The 20,724-nt window shown below is 44.6% G+C and overlaps 1 protein-coding gene across 1 annotated transcript in view; it reads right to left on the minus strand.

The window, feature by feature from the left end:
• Positions 1-20,724, minus strand: part of LOC128487022 (complement C3-like) — a 72,953-nt gene that overhangs the window by 46,614 nt on the left and 5,615 nt on the right. The window contains exons 3-12 of the mRNA XM_053461570.1: positions 16,040-16,202; positions 13,493-13,563; positions 12,532-12,620; positions 12,179-12,261; positions 11,792-11,879; positions 10,486-10,585; positions 9,538-9,652; positions 7,467-7,582; positions 1,345-1,485; positions 576-779 (exon numbers count right to left, since the gene is read on the minus strand). Coding sequence (XP_053317545.1) covers positions 576-779; positions 1,345-1,485; positions 7,467-7,582; positions 9,538-9,652; positions 10,486-10,585; positions 11,792-11,879; positions 12,179-12,261; positions 12,532-12,620; positions 13,493-13,563; positions 16,040-16,202 — 1,170 coding nt within the window. The remainder of the gene's footprint in view (positions 1-575; positions 780-1,344; positions 1,486-7,466; positions 7,583-9,537; positions 9,653-10,485; positions 10,586-11,791; positions 11,880-12,178; positions 12,262-12,531; positions 12,621-13,492; positions 13,564-16,039; positions 16,203-20,724) is intronic.

Below are 20,724 nucleotides of genomic sequence, written 5' to 3' on the forward strand. Positions count from 1 at the left end.
GTATTGTATTCAGAACAGAAGTGATCATTTTAAGAGAATCGTTAGAATGGAACGCAGTAATGGAAGTATTATAGGCTGGTTCAAGTATGGAACCTCACAGCAGTGATGCTTTTGGAATACAAAATTATTTTTAATTGTAGGTAAACAGAAGAGGGCATTTGGGATTATTTATTTAAATGGTAAATCATTTTATGTCTCATAAGAAGATGGAAAATAGCTCCTACACATTAGACAAAACATCAATTAAGGGTTCTAGCATGTGAAACCTTATCACATCTGTTATTGTATCCTCATCTGTTGATTTTTTCAGTCTCTATGGCAATAGAATTATGACTACACACTAATAAAAAAAAAACATATTGTGTGAAATGGAGTTCTAGAGGTGGTCATGTATTGCATCTTAAAAAATCTCTTTTAAACTAAATAAATATATATTAAGTTCTACAATAGTATACAAAGTAATTGTTTATGATAGCAAGTCTTTTTTTTTATTCCTAGTGATTCTGCTGTAAACATAAGTAAAATATCTCCTATTTTTAATATTTTTGCATTAATACAAAAGAGTTGAACCTTACCAGGATAGTGACATATTTAATTTCCTTCCTTATCTCATCGCTGGTACTTTTTATATGTAGATTGACATCAAGATCTGTACCGACATCTATTGTTCTAACATCAATATGGAGGAAGTTGTGGAATGGTTTTGCCGGCTCGTATGCTTTAGCTATCATTCTTGCCTTGGCTTGCTCACCATGTAGTCCATCCACTGCTGTAGAGACCTACAAAGCAACTCAATAATGATCAGTTAATCCAGTCAAAGTTGAGGCTCAAGTTGTTACATACTTCCAAGTATTCTACTTTAGGGGGGACTGTTTTGGGACCCAAACCCTCTGTCCTTCTTTCACTGGGTCTCCCTTCTCTTGAGCACCAGCATGTTTGAGTGTTCTACAGCCCTGAAAGCCACAATTATGTGCACAAAAAGTGCAGAACATGGGATGGATTCAGCCTGGCTGGAGTAATTCAATAGCAATCTTTGCATAAATCACAGTGGACAGAACTGTACAAATCAACTTGTAAACTCATCTGTGATAGGTAGTGAAAATAAGTGGATGAACAAGGCCAGGGCTTAGTGTAGCCAGTATTGTATGTTGCCCGTTAGTATTATGAATGTCTGCTTTATCTTTTATGCTTACCACTTGGGTTCCAGATACTCTCTGCCCACCCAACCTTCTCACTGTACACTTCCTGACCCCTTAAAGTCTACATGCACAGCTCCATCCTATGTTAAACAGACCTCAAAGTCTGAAAGATTGCCCAGAAGGTTTTGCGTTAACAAATGCTTACATCAACAACAAGTTCTTTACTGTTGCCCTCTGTGTTGATCGATAACATTGCCAGTCCATCTTCAGATGTAGTCCCTTTCCCGTCTTTACAAGACACAGTAATTTTATTTGCTGGTGTCATGTCAGGATTAGTAACAGAAACCTAAACAAGATAATATGCTGCTAAGTAAAAATAAATAATAGAATTCTTATTCAGGACAAGGTCAAACTGGTACTTTATTAAACAGAGCTACTTAACACCCATTAATAAAACAGTTAATGTATGCATGTATTGGATTAAAATAACAATATGCATTTTATAAGGTAATAATGTGATTATGGATAGAGCCAAATATTTTCCCAGATTTACCAAAATCAGATTATTTAGGAGTATACCCTGACAAAACTGCACCCTAAAGATTAGCCATTCATTGGGAAATTGGTACCTAGCACAAAGCATAAAATGTTGACTTATCTCAAACGTTTGTTTTTTTTTCTGTTCCTTTTAAGTGTGAATATGAATAATATTTGTTATATATGGCTCATGTGGTCTGCCTAGTGCAAAGACCTGGTGGGGGGAGCTAAAATCATGTTCTGCCCCATGTTAGAAACCAAATGCAATTGGGACCGGGGTGCAAGAAAACCTGGTTCACATAGTAGGTGTGGTAAAGTGTATGGGAGCGTGGTTGATGGTATATATATCTCACCTGGTTACCTCTGCCAGGCATGGTAGCAAACCCAGGTGCTCTCAGGTGAGGCTTCCTAAGCCTGTTACTGGGGAGGAAGCCTTAAAAGAGAGGGCTGTTAAGTTTGCAGAGGAAGGGAGAAACTGAATGAAGGAGCAGCTACAGCAAGCGCTGCAGCTCACCAGGTATGAAGCTTTACCCCATACAAAACTGGTTACTTTGCTTTGCGTCAGACCTTAGGCTGCTAGAGAGGTATCCTGCTGTTTAGTTAGAGCCGGACAGGCTTATAGTTTGTTTTGTTTACAAGGTGCTCTGTGACTACAACATCTAAATAAACGCGCTTTTACGTTGGAAACCTGTGTGAAACTGTCATTGCCGCCCCATGCGTGAGCTGTCCCCTACAATTGGTGGAGAACGCGGGCAGAGTGGTGCTAGGAGCAACGGCAGGACAAAACACAGCATCTGAATTTTGTGGACATTTAAAGGGCCGGAAGCATATGTCCTGAGTGAAGGCTGCAGCACTGTAAGGCCCATCCGGCACAATGGAGGAAGTGATAAAGCAGCTGATACAGGCTAACCTGAGACATGAGCAGGCCTTGGAACAGCAACGGAAGTTTCATGCAGAGGCTTTTCACGCCCAGCAACATGCGCAACAGCAGACTATGGCCCAACAACAGGAAACGAATCGCCTGTTAATGGAGCAGATTGCTGCGCTCAGAGAGACTGTTGTGGCTCAGTCCCAACAAGTGGAGGCAAGCCCCCTTGAGACTGTTAACGTGAGGAGGGCCGTTCAGCGGGGCTTACAAAAAATGACACCCGACGACGACGTTGAGGCATACCTCACCGTATTTGAGAGAGTGGCGGAGAGAGAGAGATTGCCAGTTGCAGAGTGGGCAGAAGTGATTGCACCCTTCCTGACTGGTGAACCGCAAAAGGCCTACTATGACCTCGGGGAGCAGGATGTCCGGGACTTTACAAAACTAAAAATGGAGATCCTTGCTCGCCTGGGTGTTACGCCCGCTGTTCGGGCCAAGAGAGTCCACTGTTGGAAATACACCATGGACAAGCCTGCCAGGTCCCAGATGTATGATCTGATTCATCTTGTACGCAAGTGGCTGGAACCAGAATCCACTACACCAGCCCAGATTGTGGAAAAGGTGGTAGTGGACCACTGCCTCCGCGCCCTCCCGGCGGAGCTACAACGGTGGGTTGGGCATGGAGACCCCAGAACTGCTGAGCAGCTTGTCAACATGGTGGAAAGGTTCATAGCAACCGAGGACTTCCTCCGTGAGGTCCCTGCGGCACCAACACCTTCCAAGACTGTCAGACCCGCGACATCTTTGGGTAAGAGAGTTCCAGCTGGAGGTGTATGGAAAAATGTGAGAGAGAGCAGGGCTCTAGAGTTTGGGCAAGGGCAAAAGACTGATCCTGAACCCCTGGGACCCCACAATCCTAGAAAGGGCTCCCTACTAAGGAGGCCAGGGACCCCCCAGTGCTGGAGGTGCCATGAGTGGGGACACATAGCCGCCTATTGCCCTCTTAACTCAGAGCCCATGGTGTGTGACGCTAGTCGGCGTCAGTCCCTGTTTGCAGAACCTGTTTGTGCAGCCATTCCAGAATTAGAGACTGAGCCGCATTTTTGTATGGTGAAGATAGGTGACTGCTCCGTGAAGGCACTTTTGGACTCGGGTAGCCTGGTGACTTTGGTTCGGGCTGGCCTTGTGACTATGGACTACGTGCCGAACAAGCACATAAGAGTGCTATGCATCCACGGGGATATTGTAGCTTACCCTGTGGCCCCCATTAAGTTGGTGACCCCATCTGGAACTGTGACCTACGAAGTCGGAGTTGTAAAAAGGTTATTTTAGGCCGCGATTTCCCCTTGTTCTGGGAGTTGTGGAGAAGGGGGAACGTTTCTGCAGCTGGGGAACAAACTCCGGCAGAGTCTGTAACCCTCCCTGTAAATAATGGGTCAGGTGAGACGGCCATTGGGAACAATGATACCAGTAAGGGGCATGATGAAAAGGATCTAGGCCCACCTGAAATGTATAGTGAAGATTCTTTCCCCTTGCAGGTGTTAGCTGGGGAGGAAGAAGAAGAAACTTCCCTACCCGGCCAACAGGTCTTAGATTTAGAAATGTCTCGGGGTAACTTCGGGACCGAGCAAGTGAGAGACCCCACTCTGGGAACTGCACGGGCAAATGTCACGGTAGTAAATGGGGTACCACAGGAACCCGAAGCTGACCAGAAATTTCCGCATTTTGCCATGAATGGGGATCTAGTGTACCGGGTCACCAAAGTTAACAAGGAAATTGTGGAACAGCTTCTGGTGCCAAAACCATACCGACACCTGGTGCTGGACATAGCCCATAACCATGTGTTTGGGGGGCACTTGGGGACTAATAAAACACAAGAGAGGGTCCTCCAAAGGTTTTATTGGCCTGGGGTATATGAAGAAGTAAAAAGGTATTGTGAGTCATGCCCCACATGCCAGAAGAGTGCCCCAACACCACACTTCCGTAGCCCCTTGGTGCCACTTCCCATCATTGAAGTACCATTTGAGAGAGTTGCCATGGATTTGGTAGGGCCCATTGTCAAATCTGCTAGGGGACACCAATACATTTTGGTTGTCTTGGATTATGCTACCCGGTACCCAGAGGCGGTACCCTTAAGAAACATGGCCTCCAAAAATATTGCTAGGGAGTTGTTTTACATGTTCTCTCGCACGGGGATCCCTAAAGAAATTCTTACTGACCAGGGTACGCCCTTTATGTCACGGGTCATGAAAGACCTGTGTAAGTTGTTTAAAATCACTCACCTCCGTACCTCAGTGTACCACCCTCAAACAGACGGGTTAGTGGAGAGGTTTAACAAAACCCTAAAGCATATGCTAAAAAAGGTGGTAGAAAGGGATGGTCGGGATTGGGACTGTCTATTACCCTACCTCATGTTCTCTATCCGGGAGGTGCCCCAAGCGTCTACAGGGTTTTCCCCCTTTGAGTTAGTGTATGGCCGACATCCACGGGGTTTGTTAGATATTGCCAAAGAAACTTGGGAGACCGAGGCCACCCCATATAAGAGTGTTATTGAACATGTGGCTCAGATGCAGGAGCGAATAGCGACGGTGATGCCTATAGTTAAAACGCATCTGCAAAGAGCGCAGGAGGCCCAGAGCAGAACTTATAACAGATCTGCCAGGTTGAGGGCCTTTAATCCTGGGGACAGGGTCCTGGTTTTAGTGCCCACCGTTGAAAGTAAGTTTTTAGCCAAGTGGCAGGGTCCCTATGAGGTTGTAGAGAAGATGAGTGAGGTGAACTACAAGGTCCATCAACCGGGCAGGAGAAAACCCTTCCAGGTTTACCACGTAAACCTGATCAAGCCGTGGAAAGAGCGGGAGTCTTTGGGGGCGACCCAGGCAGGGGTCAAAGAAGTGGGGCAACCAGTTCCCCCAGTAACCATAGGAGAGGCACTGTCAGTGCCCCAGAAGCAGGAGGTGAGGGAGTTCCTGCAGGAAAACAGACGAAAGTTTTCGGACCTACCTGGCCGTACCCACCTCATAAAACACCATATTAAAACTGAGCCTCACAGTAAAGTGAACCTGAAGCCATACAGGATACCAGAAGCCCGTAGAGAGGCGGTATCCACGGAGGTCAGGCGCATGCTTGAATTAGGTGTTATTGAGGAATCTACTAGTGAGTGGTCAAGCCCCATAGTGCTAATCCCAAAGCCCAACGGGACGTGGAGGTTCTGTAATGACTTCAGGAGATTAAATGAGGTCTCAAAGTTTGATGCGTACCCCATGCCCCGAGTGGATGAACTGGTTGAGAGGCTTGGGAAGGCAAGGTACATTACAACACTTGACCTTACAAAGGGCTATTGGCAGATACCGTTAACTGAGGAGGCTAAAGAGAAGACTGCCTTTTCCACTCCAGAGGGCCTGTTCCAGTATGTTGTGATGCCATTTGGGTTACATGGGGCCCCTGCTACCTTTCAGAGGCTGATGGATCTGATTTTGAGACCACATCGTGATTATGCCGCTGCTTACCTGGACGATGTGGTAATTTTTTCGTCTGACTGGAAAAGTCACCTCGGTAAGGTACAGGGCGTGTTAGACTCCATTAGTGATGCAGGCCTAACCATAAACCCTGAAAAATGTGCAGTGGGTCTGGAGGAAGCAAGATACCTGGGTTATATCATTGGTAGGGGGCTGGTTAAACCCCAGATCAATAAGATTGAGGCGATACAGAACTGGCCTAGGCCAGTAACAAAGAAACAAGTGAGGGCTTTCCTTGGCATAACCGGGTACTACCGTCGGTTCGTGCCCAATTTTGCCTCCATGGCCACACCATTGACAGACTTAACAAAGGGTGGTAAGTCAGTGATGGTAAAGTGGAACCCCGAGGCAGAAAGGGCTTTTCAGAGTCTGAAGTCTGTCCTGTGTGACCAGCCAGTGCTCGTTTCCCCTGATTTTAGGAAACCATTTCTGGTTCAGACAGACGCGTCTGCTAGAGGTTTGGGGGCAGTTTTGTCACAAGTGGTTAATGGGGAAGAACACCCAGTGCTGTACTTGAGTAGGAAACTGACCCCAGCCGAGGAAAATTATGCCATAGTGGAAAGGGAGTGTCTCGCCATCAAGTGGGCGTTGGAGTCCCTGAGATATTATCTCCTGGGCAGGGAATTCGTGTTGGTGACTGACCATGCTCCTCTGGCATGGATGAAACAGAATAAGGAGAGGAATGCAAGAGTGACCAGATGGTTTCTCTCCTTGCAAAATTTTAGATTTACGGTGGAGCATAGACCAGGGAAGTTACATGGGAATGCGGATGCGTTGTCCAGGGTGTACTGTATGGTTGCTGACGCTGTCCAGACCTCTGGTCTGGAGTCGACGGGGGGGGATATGTGGTAAAGTGTATGGGAGCGTGGTTGATGGTATATATATCTCACCTGGTTACCTCTGCCAGGCATGGTAGCAAACCCAAGTGCTCTCAGGTGAGGCTTCCTAAGCTCGTTACTGGGGAGGAAGCCTTAAAAGAGAGGGCTGTTAAGTTTGCAGAGGAAGGGAGAAACTGAATGAAGGAGCAGCTACAGCCAGCGCTGCAGCTCACCAGGTATGAAGCTTTACCCCATACAAAACTGGTTACTTTGCTTTGCGTCAGACCTTAGGCTGCTAGAGAGGTATCCTGCTGTTTAGTTAGAGCCGGACAGGCTTATAGTTTGTTTTGTTTACAAGGTGCTCTGTGACTACAACATCTAAATAAACGCGCTTTTACGTTGGAAACCTGTGTGAAACTGTCATTGCCGCCCCATGCGTGAGCTGTCCCCTACATAGGCTACAAACCATAAGGCCAGTAAACCAACTGGTACTCATTTACTTATACACAATGTTGTTTAGGTTTTTTTATATATAATACATTAGTATTTATATGAAACACAAACCAGAAGAGGACAATATGCTTACTGTAAATCTGAAAGGCATGCCAGGTTTAAAGTAGCGAGATGTTTTGGTAAATGCAATACTATATGGTGAAGAGACAATTTTGATGCCTGTTTTGTGTGTCTGGACATAATCCCCACCTGAAATGGAAAAGGGAAAATGAATCACTATTGTAGGAACATAAAGGAAAGACATTCAGCAAGCACATTATTGCACTTTGTAAATGGTTTATGCAACAGTGAAACCTTCTATTCTAAGCACTAATAAAAATATCCATTGCACCCATGAAGCATTTAACATGAATTACATTTTTATTCCCTTGCAAAAAATTACTGCAGGTTTTCTGAAGTAATACTGCAGTTTTTTGGACATGAAAAAACTGCAATACTGTACTTTTACTGCAGTATTACTGCATATTTACTGCACTTTTACTGCATTTGTACTTCACTGTACTGCAGTTTTACTGCAGTTATTTATGTACGGAAGTACAAATGCAATAAAGCTGCAGTACATTGAAGCACAACTGTAGGTTTGCAATATAAAAAAAAGTGCAGTAAATGTGCAATAATACTGCAGTACAGTGAAGTACAAATGCAGTAAATGTGCAGTAATACTGCACTAAAAGTGCAGTATTGCAGTTTTTTCATGTCCAAAAAACTGCAGTATTACTTCAGAAAAACTGCAGTATTTTTTGTAAGGGTTTTCTCTGGTGGGTACAAGGGGCGGACTGAGACGATCTAGGGCACCGGACAACAAAAAGTCACGGGCTCCCCATGGTGATTTCCCTCCATTAGCCATGCCCTAGTATGGCACACCTCTTCCTGGTTAAGAAGAAACAGAAGATGGTGCAGGGTCACTATATACTAATCCAGACACAGACAGTAGTAAAGTGTAATTCCCATCACTATACACTGAGCCAGGCACTGATTATGGTACACCATAACACCCATCACTATATACCGAGCCAGACATTGACAATGCTATAGCATAACTCCCATCACTATACACTGAGCCTGACATTGACAGTGGTACCGTATAACTCTCATCAATATATACTGAGCTAGACATTGTCAGTGGAACAACATAACTGCCATCACTTTCTACTAAGCCAGACATTGGCGGTGGTATAGCATAACTGCCATCACTATATACTGAGAAAGACATTGACAGTGGTATAGCATAACTGCCATCACTATTTACTGAGCCAGACACTGACAGTGGTACCACAATCTGCACTATGCATCCTAACACCCATCACTTTATGCTGAGCCAGACACTGATGGTGGTACACAATAACTCCCATCTTTGAAGAGAGTTATTGTGTCCCGCCATCAGAGGGCCATCACAAACATCCTTCATGCTTTCTAACACCCTCACAATGTTTCCTTGCCTTTCCTGTGTCTCTGTCTCCTGTCCCACAGCTCCTCTTTCTCTTCCTCCATATTTTATTCTGTGTTAAGTCTGTTTTGCCTTCTCCTCCTTTTCTTTTTCTTATTTTTCTATCTTCTTTAAGAAATGGCCTTCTGGTCTGGCAGTGGATGTGACTTTGATGCTTAGCACTGGGATATGACACCAAATCCTGGCGCTGAGCATAGGAAACCAGTGCTCACCACTCCCTTGATTTTTGACTGGTTAGTGGGAGATCCATGATCTCCCTAACCAGCCCTGCTCCTGCAGAATCCCCCCAAAACCCGCAGGCCCAAGTGCCCGATGGGTCAGTCCTCCCCTGGTGTAGGTGCTTTCTTTTAAATTCTATAACATTGATTCCATAAGTATTTTCTCTGGGGGTACCCTATTACACACACAACATACATATTGGAGAAAGGAGTTTGTGCGTATGTACTATGATACCTATTCACCTATATACCAATTCGTAAAAAAAATATTATACTATGGAAGCAGTTTCTTCTTGGTTTTACTTAGTAATTGTTTGGACAATTTATTTCTATATTTATTCATTGGGAGAGTGTATACCTTTCTAAATTTGTGTATTTTATGATTATCTTCAGCTGGAAGGAAAAAATTGGGTAGTGTCTTTGAGTATTTAACTAATCAGATTCTTTACGTAAATTATACGGAACCATAGAGCACTCACCAGATGAGAAGACTGTTACATTCACATAGATGAAGGAACCCAGATGCTCATTCATGCTGCCTATACTTTCCAAAATACTTTTCTTGAGAATGACCTTCCCTTTACCATCTTCAATCTAGAAGATAAAAAAGACGGGTAAGATTGCCTCAGTTATTTCAACAAACCTGTTCAACCGGAGCAGGTTGGCCCAGGTGCCTTTGGGGGCAATTGCCCCTAGAGCCAGTCCAAAATTCTTCAAAAACGGCTAATTCAACTTGAACCAGTCCACTTGCAGAGGTAGGAATGTGGCGGGGTCATGTAGCACTAAGTTAAGTGACCATGCAGTAAAAGCGATGCTGCTTGCACAGTGTGTGCGAGTACCTAAAAAGAAGACTTCAGGCAAGATAAGTAAGAGGGTTAGAGGGTAAAGGGTGATAAAGAGAAAGTGAGTAAATGTATATGTATATATGTATGTATATGCATTAGAGTGATTGTGAATGTTTGTGTTAGAGGGAGTGTGTGTTAGCATGAATGTTTATGTGTGAGTGTGTTAATGTGAATAAGTTTGTTAGTGTGAGTGTATGTGTTAGAGTAAATATGTGAACAAGTGTGAACAACCAGGGGGCAAGAGGCTGATGACGCCACTTAGCTTTATCTGCCCCAGTGACAGAAGGTGCTTTTGACATAAATGTCCCTTTCAGGAACATTCGTGGTGATTTCTCAAACAAAACATACATTGTACTTTCTAGTATTCTACTGTATTCTTTTCTCTTATGGTTTAATCACATAAAAAATTTAAATATTTACTTCTGGAAAGGTGTTGGACACTCAAAAGTGCTAGGGAAGCATGTTTCTAATACTCTGGTTATTTAAAAATGAACTTCACTAGGACAGGCAACCACTAGGCTTTAAAGTGAAGACACTCAAATATACATTTGACAAGTATGCAAGAACTGAAAATACATATACCTGTACAATCTGCAGGGATTTTTGCAGAACTGTCATAAAATCCTTATACAAGCCAAATAGTGCTACTGCATATCCATTTACGTTTTCCCCATATAGATAACTGGAATGAGAAATATATACCGTACATAGATTATAACAGACATTTATTATTTTGGACATAATAGGTATGCACGCTGACAAATTGTGTTAGCAACCATAGGGTCCATAGGAACAAGAAAAATATAAAAATCAAAATACATTAGAATTTGAGATGTGTGACAAGTGGTTATATATCTATATCTATATCTATATCTAGAGAGAGAGAGAGAGAGAGAGAGAGAGAGAGAGAGAGAGAGAGAGAGAGAGAGAGAGATACCGTATTGGCTCGAATATAGGCCGCACTTTTTCCCCCCACTTTACGTCTTTAAAGTGGGGGTGCGGCCTATATTCCGGGTCTAGCGCCCGACGCCCGCGACATGCAGTCCCGGGCGCCAGGCAGGCAGCAGGTTTAGGATACAGATCCCCCGCAGCGGTGCAGGGGACCTGCATCCTACTCTCTGAAACGGTCAGACAGCCTGCCAGCACTTTCCACGGGGGGGGGTGCCGGCACGGGAGGTTGTCTAAGCGCATTGTGCGGACGGTCACCGGCTGCGGCGATGCGGGTAAACAGCCTTGTTTACCCGCATCGTCGCAGCCGGTGACCGTCCGCACGATGCGTTTTACCTCTGCCCCCAAGACTTACCAGAGCAGACTCCCGGGTCTCTTGCGGGGTTGGCGGGGGACATCTACGCAATACGCGTATACAACTGCCGGTGCCGGCACATCCGCTGAGTGCCGGCACCAGAATTTGTATACGCGTATTGCGTAGATGTCCCCCGCCGGCCCCGAAAGACACCCAGGAGTCTGCTCTGGTAAGTCTTGGGGGCAGAGGTAAAACGCATCGTGCGGACGGTCACCGGCTGCGACGATGCGGGTAAACAAGGCTGTGTGGGGGTAATGATGGCACAGACCAGTTGTTGAAGTTGGGGGGGTGCAGGGCAATTTTTTGCACCAGGGCCCGATGGTTTCTAGTTATAAAATCTTATTTTTGGAGAAATCAATAAAAATATTACATTGGCTTCACATGAGTGTTTCCATTAATTGTTTAAAATGGAACTCCTTGTTCTGATAAATGATAGCAGGTTTTGCTGGAACTGTACTCTATGAACCGTGTGTTTGTGCCTGGAGTGTATGCCAGATTCAAGAATTATTACCAACAATATTCACAGAGCCCTACAACCCTCAGCATCTAGGGAAATAAATGTAAAAAAAATGAAAATCTACTCACCTAGCTTTAATGTTGACAACCAGCTCTTCATTTTTATAATAAAAGAAACTTGTGTCTGTTTGGAGTTCAACACTGAAGTCTGGCAGCACTGGAAGAAGATATACCTTGCTCTCAGCATCCTTGCTAAAGGCATTATATTAACAATAATGAGTAAAAAGAAATTATTACCAGTAATATGAGAATGGGGACACCTAGTGGTCACATGCTGATTCTACCATATTTGAAACACTGGAGGTTGTGTGTAATTTTTAAAACTTAAACTCTACATTTTGCGCGAGAATTCATTATTTGCCACTATGACATAAAGTCAGTTAAGTCACATCCATCTGTCCATGTGGTATAAACCAGGATACATGCAAACTAAAACAATTTTTTTTTAACGCTTACCGTATTCTCTCACTTCAAATTGGGCTGTATACTCCTCTTTGGGTGCATCCTGGAATGCTGCCACAATTTTCCAGATACCAACTCTTCAGATAGAAGAGAAAGAAAAAAGAAAACAACTCCATATTTTACAAAGCCTGATACATCTACCGGAGTTACCGGAAATCTGCTCCTAAAGCCTCTAGCTATATAATATATTTATTATTTTCTAAATAATATACTTATTATTATTTTAAGGCTCCTTTATACTTTTGTCAAAGTGATATTGCACTTCCACCTTTTTGGTTTGTTTGTTTTTTTTTTTTTTAAAAAAAGGGAAATACTGCTCAAAAAAAAATAAGAAAACAAACTCTTACGTTACTAATTCGGGGATCTTGAACGAAAATCTCTCAAAACCGTCATTAATATGTCTTTTGCTTTCGAAAACAGTGATGCCTTCAGGATTCTGAAAGAAATGCAATTACTATTATTATGTTTCCACAATTAGTGATAATTCACTTTTATTAATTTTGTTTTAAATACTTATTGATGAGCAGTTAGTGCTTTGTGTGTAGCAGAGATTATAGGAGACAAGTGGAGTTTGAATGATACCTTTATTGGCCAACAGAGTAAAGATTATAAACATACAAACTACAGATCTAAACAAGTGCTAAACAAAAGTAGTTTTCCTGCATTAACTATACGAAGTTAATCAGTTGGATTGCATAGTGGGTGTATGTTCCAATCTCTTCACAGATGGGATATGCAAGGCCATTTGACCAAGTTCTCTATTATATATAAACTATGACAATTTTAATATGTAGACTATCATTTTTTATTGGGTTTTAGAACTACTTCCAAAGTACGGTATGTTCTTCTGTTCATAAACTTTGCATTTTGTTAAATGATAAAAATAAATTATGAATATATCTATTTTTTTAAAGCATTCTTACTTCTTCAGCAGCTTTTCACACCTGCCATAAAACATTTGCACTGTATCTATCTATCTATCTATCTATCTATCTATATATCTATCTATCTATCATCTATCTATCTATCTATCATCTATCTATCTATCATCTATCTATCATCTATCTATCTATCATCTATCTATCTATCTATCTATATATCTATCTATCTATCTATCTATCATCTATCTATCTATCTATCATCTATCTATCTATCATCTATCTATCTATCTATCATCTATCTATCATCTATCTATCTATCATCTATCTATCTATCTATCTATCTATCTATCTATCTATCTATCTATCTATCATCTATCTAATTAAATATATATATATTCTGTAATGAACAGAAAAATAACATTCATACCTGTATTGAAACTATGACAAATCTTTGTGTAGGTTCCAAGTGTGTATCAGTGGAGAAAATTCTGTAGTTAACTAGAAGAGACCAACAAACAAATCTAAGAGCTTTGATTTCAAGACATACACAAATATTCCAAGCATTCACAAATAAAAATAAAACTCAACAGCAACATCAGTGTCACTTCTTTTTTCCCAACCTCCTCTAGCCAAGGATTATGGCACTGGTGATTTGCAGTTGTACCTAACTTTGTAGGACATCCCTATATCAGACCTTAGAGAGCAAGGTACATAAATGGACAAGCAGGGAACATAACTCTATACAATGCTAAAAGCCGACCCAAACTTGGGCAATCTAATATTGTATACCAACAGGAAATAAAGCAGAATTCACAAATAATATAAAATATGGCCATAATTATGAAGTTTATAGGCCTATGACCACATTTTTCAGGGGTATGGCTTTTCGTGGTACACAATACAACACTGTACTTTATTTCTATGAATCTTGTAAACAGGGTGAAATATCTGTCCACACATCTATATGTGCGAATTCTAAAGGTCTGATCCAATGTACTAGCAATTTAATTACCAACTCTCCCTATCATTGTCGTGAAAGAATCTGCATTGAACTGAATAACACTCCTGCAATCTTCCTGCATTTAAGTGAGGCAAGCCACTGCTATTTGTGGTAACTCCTGAGATCTTTACTCTTTTTTTGATGTAAAGAAGTTGTACTTGGTGTGGCTAAGTGGAACAGCCTCCCAGCAGAAGCTGTAGAGGCTAATACAGTGAAGGATATTTAAACATGCATGGGGTAGGCATATGGCTCCTGAAGACGAGACCATTGACTGATTAATGTTTTATGTTTCTTTACAAAAAAAGACAAAGGAAACATTGCCACCAGGTAGGCACATATTTTCATAATACTGGGTACTGGAGCTAAACATACACTTTTCATGGGCAGGGGAACAAATGTTATCAACTAATACATCTTATAAAAAATGGAGCAGAATATGAAAATGACAATTAATCATTTCAGTGCATTAATTTACCTCTAGACACACGCAAGGATTATATAATAATTCAGGGTAGCTTCTGCACTCCCTTCTCTTGCTGTCCCTCCCTCTGTTAGTGTGTTCTCTGCAGCTTCACAGAGATCAGAGGAGACTAGACAGTGGCTGGGGAAGGGGAGTGAGTGGGGGGTGGGGCATTAATTTACCTATAGAAACAAGCAAATATTATATTATAATTTAGGGCAGCTTCTATTGAATGTACTGGGCTTTCTTTTCTGAAGTTGCACACTCTGACTGCCTCCCTTATTTTTTTTCAGTGTGTTCTCTGGAAAGACACAAGGCAGTGGGAGACAGCAAGGTCACAGACAGGGCAAGGAAGCCTAAAAAGGCTGTGGGAAATGAGTAGGGAGAAGACTAGGGGGATAGGAGCAGGGGCATAAGGAGACCTATAGGAGACAGCATGGGCATGGAAAGGGCATGAAACAAAATAAAAAAAAAACTAAACAAAAAAATGTCTGAAATGATTTTGTGCCTTGCACACAACTATACAAGTGTATTCCAGCCTGATCTTCTAAAAAATGGTCAAGCTGATCAAATAACAGCCACCTGTTAACCCTGGGTTGGTCTCCCCTCTGATGGCTGGGGCCAAAATGTGTGGCCCCGAGCTGTCAGATGGAATGTGACAGCGCTCTAACTGAGCGCCATTGCCTTACACTTACACATGCACGCTTTAATGCCATACAGTGACACATACTATACTACCATACAATAACACACATTCACTCACACATAACACCATACACAAGAACTCACTCACTCTAACACTACATACATACACATACAAACACACTTTCTTCACTACAGCTCGTACTCTCTTTGTGAGCTGCCACCATATAAATGTGTGTGCTGCGCACAACTACTGCAAATTGGAAAACAATACCCAGATCAGGGAAAGTAAATGAATATATCTTATATTCATTTACTTTCCCTGATTTGGAAACCACCCCATAGGTCCAGGATTTTTATCTAATTTATTGGTTTTACAGGACAAATACAGTATTACAACGTTTTTATCATTTTGTTTTCAAATTAGGTATGCTGGGACTTCTTCAGCTTGTTACCTGTATAAAAGACACCTGGGAGCCAAACATCTTGCTGATTGATAGGGGATCAAAGACTTATTTCAGGATTATTCAGGATTTTTTGTTGTTATTCTGTATCTCACTGTTCAAATAAACCTACCATTAAAATTATAGACTGATCATGTCTTTGTCAGTGGGCAGACGTACAAAATCAGCAGGGGATCAAATCATTTTTTCCTTCACTGTAGCTCTTGTGCTAGAAATACCAATTACAAAAACCTTAAGGAAAGTGGCATGCAAGTAATGCAATCCATAAAACTAATAGAATGTTACCGTTGACTGCTCCATTTTTTTAACTTTGCTCCAGAATATTGTACACTCCTGAGCAAACCATTCAAATTATGCGTAATCTTGGCATATTTAAGTAATTTTATTTCCCATAGGATTTAGTTTTACCATTCTGATTTGGGGTGTATATGGTCTTGTCCGTCTGTATGAAGAGATATCCAGAGTGGGGAGACACAAGGATGGCCTTTTCTAGTTCCATCACAGACTGAGATTGGACTTGAACGTACACGTATTGCTTGTCACTTTGTTTAGAGATGTAGCTAGAAGGAACCTGAAGAAAAACATCCGATCAATATACATTTCTAACCATGTTGCTTTAATGAGATATCTATATACTAATTGAGATATAAATGAATTCACTAATAGAAACACTCTCCCTGCCTGGTACTGTTGAATGCCCAAGCACTTTCCTGAAATAATGCTTTTATTTTATTTATAGAAACGGAAAAAGTTTATTAAATGTTTATGCACAATGTTATGGATTAAATCTTTGGATTAAACAATAAAATGGCAGATCTTCTAATGTTTATTTCTTTAATAAAATAGAGAGTTAATTAATGTTTTGTCTAAGTGGAACTTCTACTTGGTTACACCTATACAGCTCTATGGGTTTTGCATCAATATTGCCTCTATTTTTTTAGCCTTAGTGTCACGACACAGCGTACAGAGGAGACTCCGTAGTCAGGTAGGACTGCAGGGATGGTCCAGAGAGCCGAGGTCAGGATACCGGAGAGCAGGATAAACGAGGAGCAAGCCGAGGTCAGGATACCGGAGAGCAGGATAAACGAGGAGCAAGCCGAGGTCAGGATACCAGAGATCAGAATAGTCAAAAACAAGCCGAGGTCAAATACAGGAATCAAGCAGGGAAACGCTATCTGGGTGCTAGCACAGGGCATAGACGACCATCAGAAGGCAAGGTCTTAGTGTTCTGAAGTCTCTTAAGTAGGCACAGGAAGTTAGGCACTAATTGGAGATCTCCCGCCAAAATTTCAAAGTGCCGTTACGTCACTTCCTGCGCGGCCATCTTGTGGTTGGCGATTGCGTAATCGTCCTATATAAGTAGATGCAGTTTCCTCGGGCGCCACTAGGTGGCGTGAAGAAGAACGCGTCCGGACACCAGAGCTGGACCTGTGAAGCTGCTGGGAACGCGACGTGGAAGAGGTAAGTTCCCCTTCCATCTGCAGCGGCTGTCTCCGCTGTGCAGAAGCGGGGGGTCTCCCCCTTCTCCGCGGCGGCTGCGCCTGCCCTGCAGAAGCGGGGGGTCTCCCCCTTCTCCGCGGCGGCCGCGTCTGCTGTGCAGAAGTGGGGGGTCTCCCCCTTCTGCGCGGGGACCGAGGTTGCCGTGCGGGAGCAGGGGGTCTTCCCCTACCTCGCGGCGGCTGCTGCTGCCGTTCAGAAGCGGGGGGTCTCCCTCTTCTTCGCGGCAGCTGCGGCTGCCGGACCGAAGCGGGGGGTCTCCCCCTGCCTCGCGGCGGTTGCTGTTGCCGGCCGGGGGACCCAGCGGATCTCCCTGCCGGTAGCGTGACAGTACCCCTCCTTAAAGGGGCGACCTCAGGGCGACCCCTGCCCGAACCACGCTGCCTCTTAGCATGGAATGCACGCACGAGATGAGGGGCGTGGAAGCGAGCTTCAGGAACCCAGGAACGATCCTCTGGGCCATGTCCTCTCCAATGAACAAGATACTGAAGACTCCCTTGTTGTCTGCGACAGTCCAGGATGGCTTGAGGAATACGCCCTGAAGTCCCCGCGACAGGGGGTCTAGTAGAAAAACGGTTGCAGACCAGTGGCTTCAATAGGGAGACATGAAAGACTCGAGGGATACGGAGTGTCCTAGGCAGAGAAAGTTCGTAGGCAACAGGATTCACCCGACGGACGATCGAAAAGGGACCGATGAAACGCGGTGCCAGCTTCATGCTGGGCACGCGGAGTCGCAGGTATCTCGTAGACAACCAAACGCGGTCCCCCGGAGAATACGCAGGAGTACCGGAACGTCTCTTGTTGGCTTGGAGTTCCTGTCGTCTACCAGCCAGTTCCAGAGTTCTCTGCACCGAAGCCCAGGTGGACTGTATATTAGTCAGTCGTTCCTCCAAAGCAGGATCAGTAGAATTCGGAAAGGCTCCAGGGAAGGGTTGCGGATGAAGACCGTAGACACAATAGAAGGCGGACTCTCCCGTAGACTCTTGTACCGCATTGTTCCGAGCAAACTCCGCCAAAGGAAGCAGGTCAACCCAATCATCCTGATGTTGGTTGATGAAAATGCGCAGATATTGTTCAAGGTGCTGGTTAGCCCTCTCTGCAGCGCCGTTAGACTGTGGGTGATAGGCCGAAGAAAACGCTAGTGTAACACCCAATGCCCTCGTGAACTCACGCCAAAAATGTGCAATAAATTGGGTACCGCGGTCGGAGACGATCTCGGTGGGTACTCCATGAAGACGGACTATCTCCCGCAAGAATATGTCCGCCAATACTGATGCCGTGGGAAGTTTCCTCAAAGGTATCATGTGCGCCATCTTTGAAAAACGATCAATGATCATCAGAATCACGGTATGCCCCTTAGAGTTGGGCAAGTCCACTATAAAGTCCATGGCAAGGTGAGTCCAAGGCCTTGAAGGACGGGGCAATGGGTGAAGCAACCCGGCAGGGTGTCTCCTGGAGGACTTATTGGCGGCGCACTTGAGACAGGAGCGGACAAACAGGGCAGTATCCTTAGTCCATTCTGGCCACCAAAATGTCCTCGAAACAAGGTCCTTGGTACGTGCTAGCCCAGGGTGGCCGGCAGTTCTGGACCCATGGGACAGGCGAAGCACGCGGGTACGGAGGTGCGCGGGAACAAACAGTCTCCCAGCTGGCAAGGAGGCTGGAGCTCGGGCTTGAAAACCAGCGATCCGGTCAAGCAAGGGAGTTCGGCAACAAGTATGTAGAGCAGCCAGGACCTTGGTAGCAGGTATGATGGGTTCGGGCGCACGACCCTCCTCCTCGGGGGACACATGCATACGGGAGAGAGCGTCCGCCTTGACGTTCTTGGAGCCTGGACGATAGGTCAGGACAAACGAGAAGCGGGAAAGAAACAAGGCCCATCTGGCCTGCCGGGGATTCAGGCACTTGGCAGTCTCTATATACTGAAGATTCTTATGATCTGTCAGAATCAGCGTGGGAATAGGAACACCCTCCAGAAGATGACGCCACTCCTCCAGCGCGAGGATGACAGCCAGAAGTTCCTTGTTTCCCACATCATAGTTCCTCTCCGCCGGGGAGAATCTCCTGGAGAAGTACCCGCAAGGATGGAGAGGACCACTATAGGAAGCCCTCTGTGAAAGCACAGCCCCGACTCCAGACTCAGATGCATCGACCTCCAAAACAAACGGTAACCGAGGATCAGGATGACGTAACACAGGAGCGGTGGTAAACTTGGTCTTGAGTCGGGAAAAAGCGGAAATGGCTTCGGGAGACCACTCCAGGGTATTGGCCCCTTTCTTAGTAAGGGCCGTCAGGGGAGCAGCGACCTTGGAGTAGTCACGGATGAAACGTCTATAATAATTAGCAAACCCCAAAAAACGCTGTAGGGGTTTGAGGCCCAGTGGTTGAGGCCAGTCTCTGATGGCCTGCACCTTGGATGGGTCCATCTCAAAGCCTGAGGGCGTAATAACGTATCCAAGAAATATCACCCTCTGGATCTCAAATTCACACTTCTCGAGTTTAGCGTATAGTCCATGGAGCCGTAGTCGGGACAAAACGCGCTTAACATGGGTGCGGTGTGACTGCAAATCGGAAGAGTATATCAGAATGTCATCGAGGTACACCACCACAAACTGTTGAAGAAAGTCTCGAAGGCAGTCATTAATGAACTCCTGGAAGACCGCCGGGGCGTTGCATAGCCCAAATGGCATAACGGTATATTCATAGTGTCCTGAACGAGTATTGAAGGCGGTCTTCCATTCATCGTCAGCACGGATTCGGACAAGATTGTACGCTCCCCGGAGATCCAGCTTGGTGTAGATAGTAGCCCCACGTAGCCTGTCGAAAAGTTCGGAAATCAGTGGAATAGGGTAAGTGTTACGCCTGGTAATCTTGTTCAGGCCCCGATAATCGATGCATGGACGAAGTTCCCCATTCTTCTTCTTCACGAAGAAGAACCCTGCGCCAGCGGGTGATACAGACCGGCGGATAAATCCTCGGCGAAGATTTTCCTCTATGTACGATTCCATAGCTTGGGTCTCCGGAATGGAGAGTGGGTAAACCCGCCCCCGGGGTGGCATGGTCCCAGGAAGCAAGTCAATCGGGCAATCGTACGGTCTGTGTGGTGGTAGTTTCTCAGCCTCTTTCTTATCAAATACGTCCGCGAAGTCCTGGTACTGTTTCGGCAGGGAAGAGGCCTCCCTCGAAGAGGCTGTAACCGTGGCAAGCTTTAGAGGAGTGAGGCAATGCGCCTTACAGGACGCACTCCAGGACGTGATCTGAGTCGTAGTCCAATCAATAACAGGATTATGTACCTGTAGCCACGGAAATCCCAATATAATGGGAATGGAGGGCGAGCGGATGACGAGTAGTTGTAAACGTTCCTTGTGTACAATCCCGACGGCAAGGTTGAGTGGAGCTGTAGAACGAGAAATCTGATCAGGACGAAGCGGTCTACCATCAATAGCTTCAATAGCTAACGGTACGGGCAGGGATAGGGTGGGAATGCGTTGCTGCTCACAAAACACAGAATCAATAAAGTTGCCGGCAGCGCCGGAATCCAGGAAAGCCTCAGTGTCAACGAATCCAGAATCCCAGACTAGACGAACCGGAACAGT

Source organism: Spea bombifrons, chromosome 1, assembly GCF_027358695.1.
Source record: "Spea bombifrons isolate aSpeBom1 chromosome 1, aSpeBom1.2.pri, whole genome shotgun sequence".
Lineage (NCBI taxonomy): Eukaryota > Metazoa > Chordata > Amphibia > Anura > Pelobatidae > Spea > Spea bombifrons.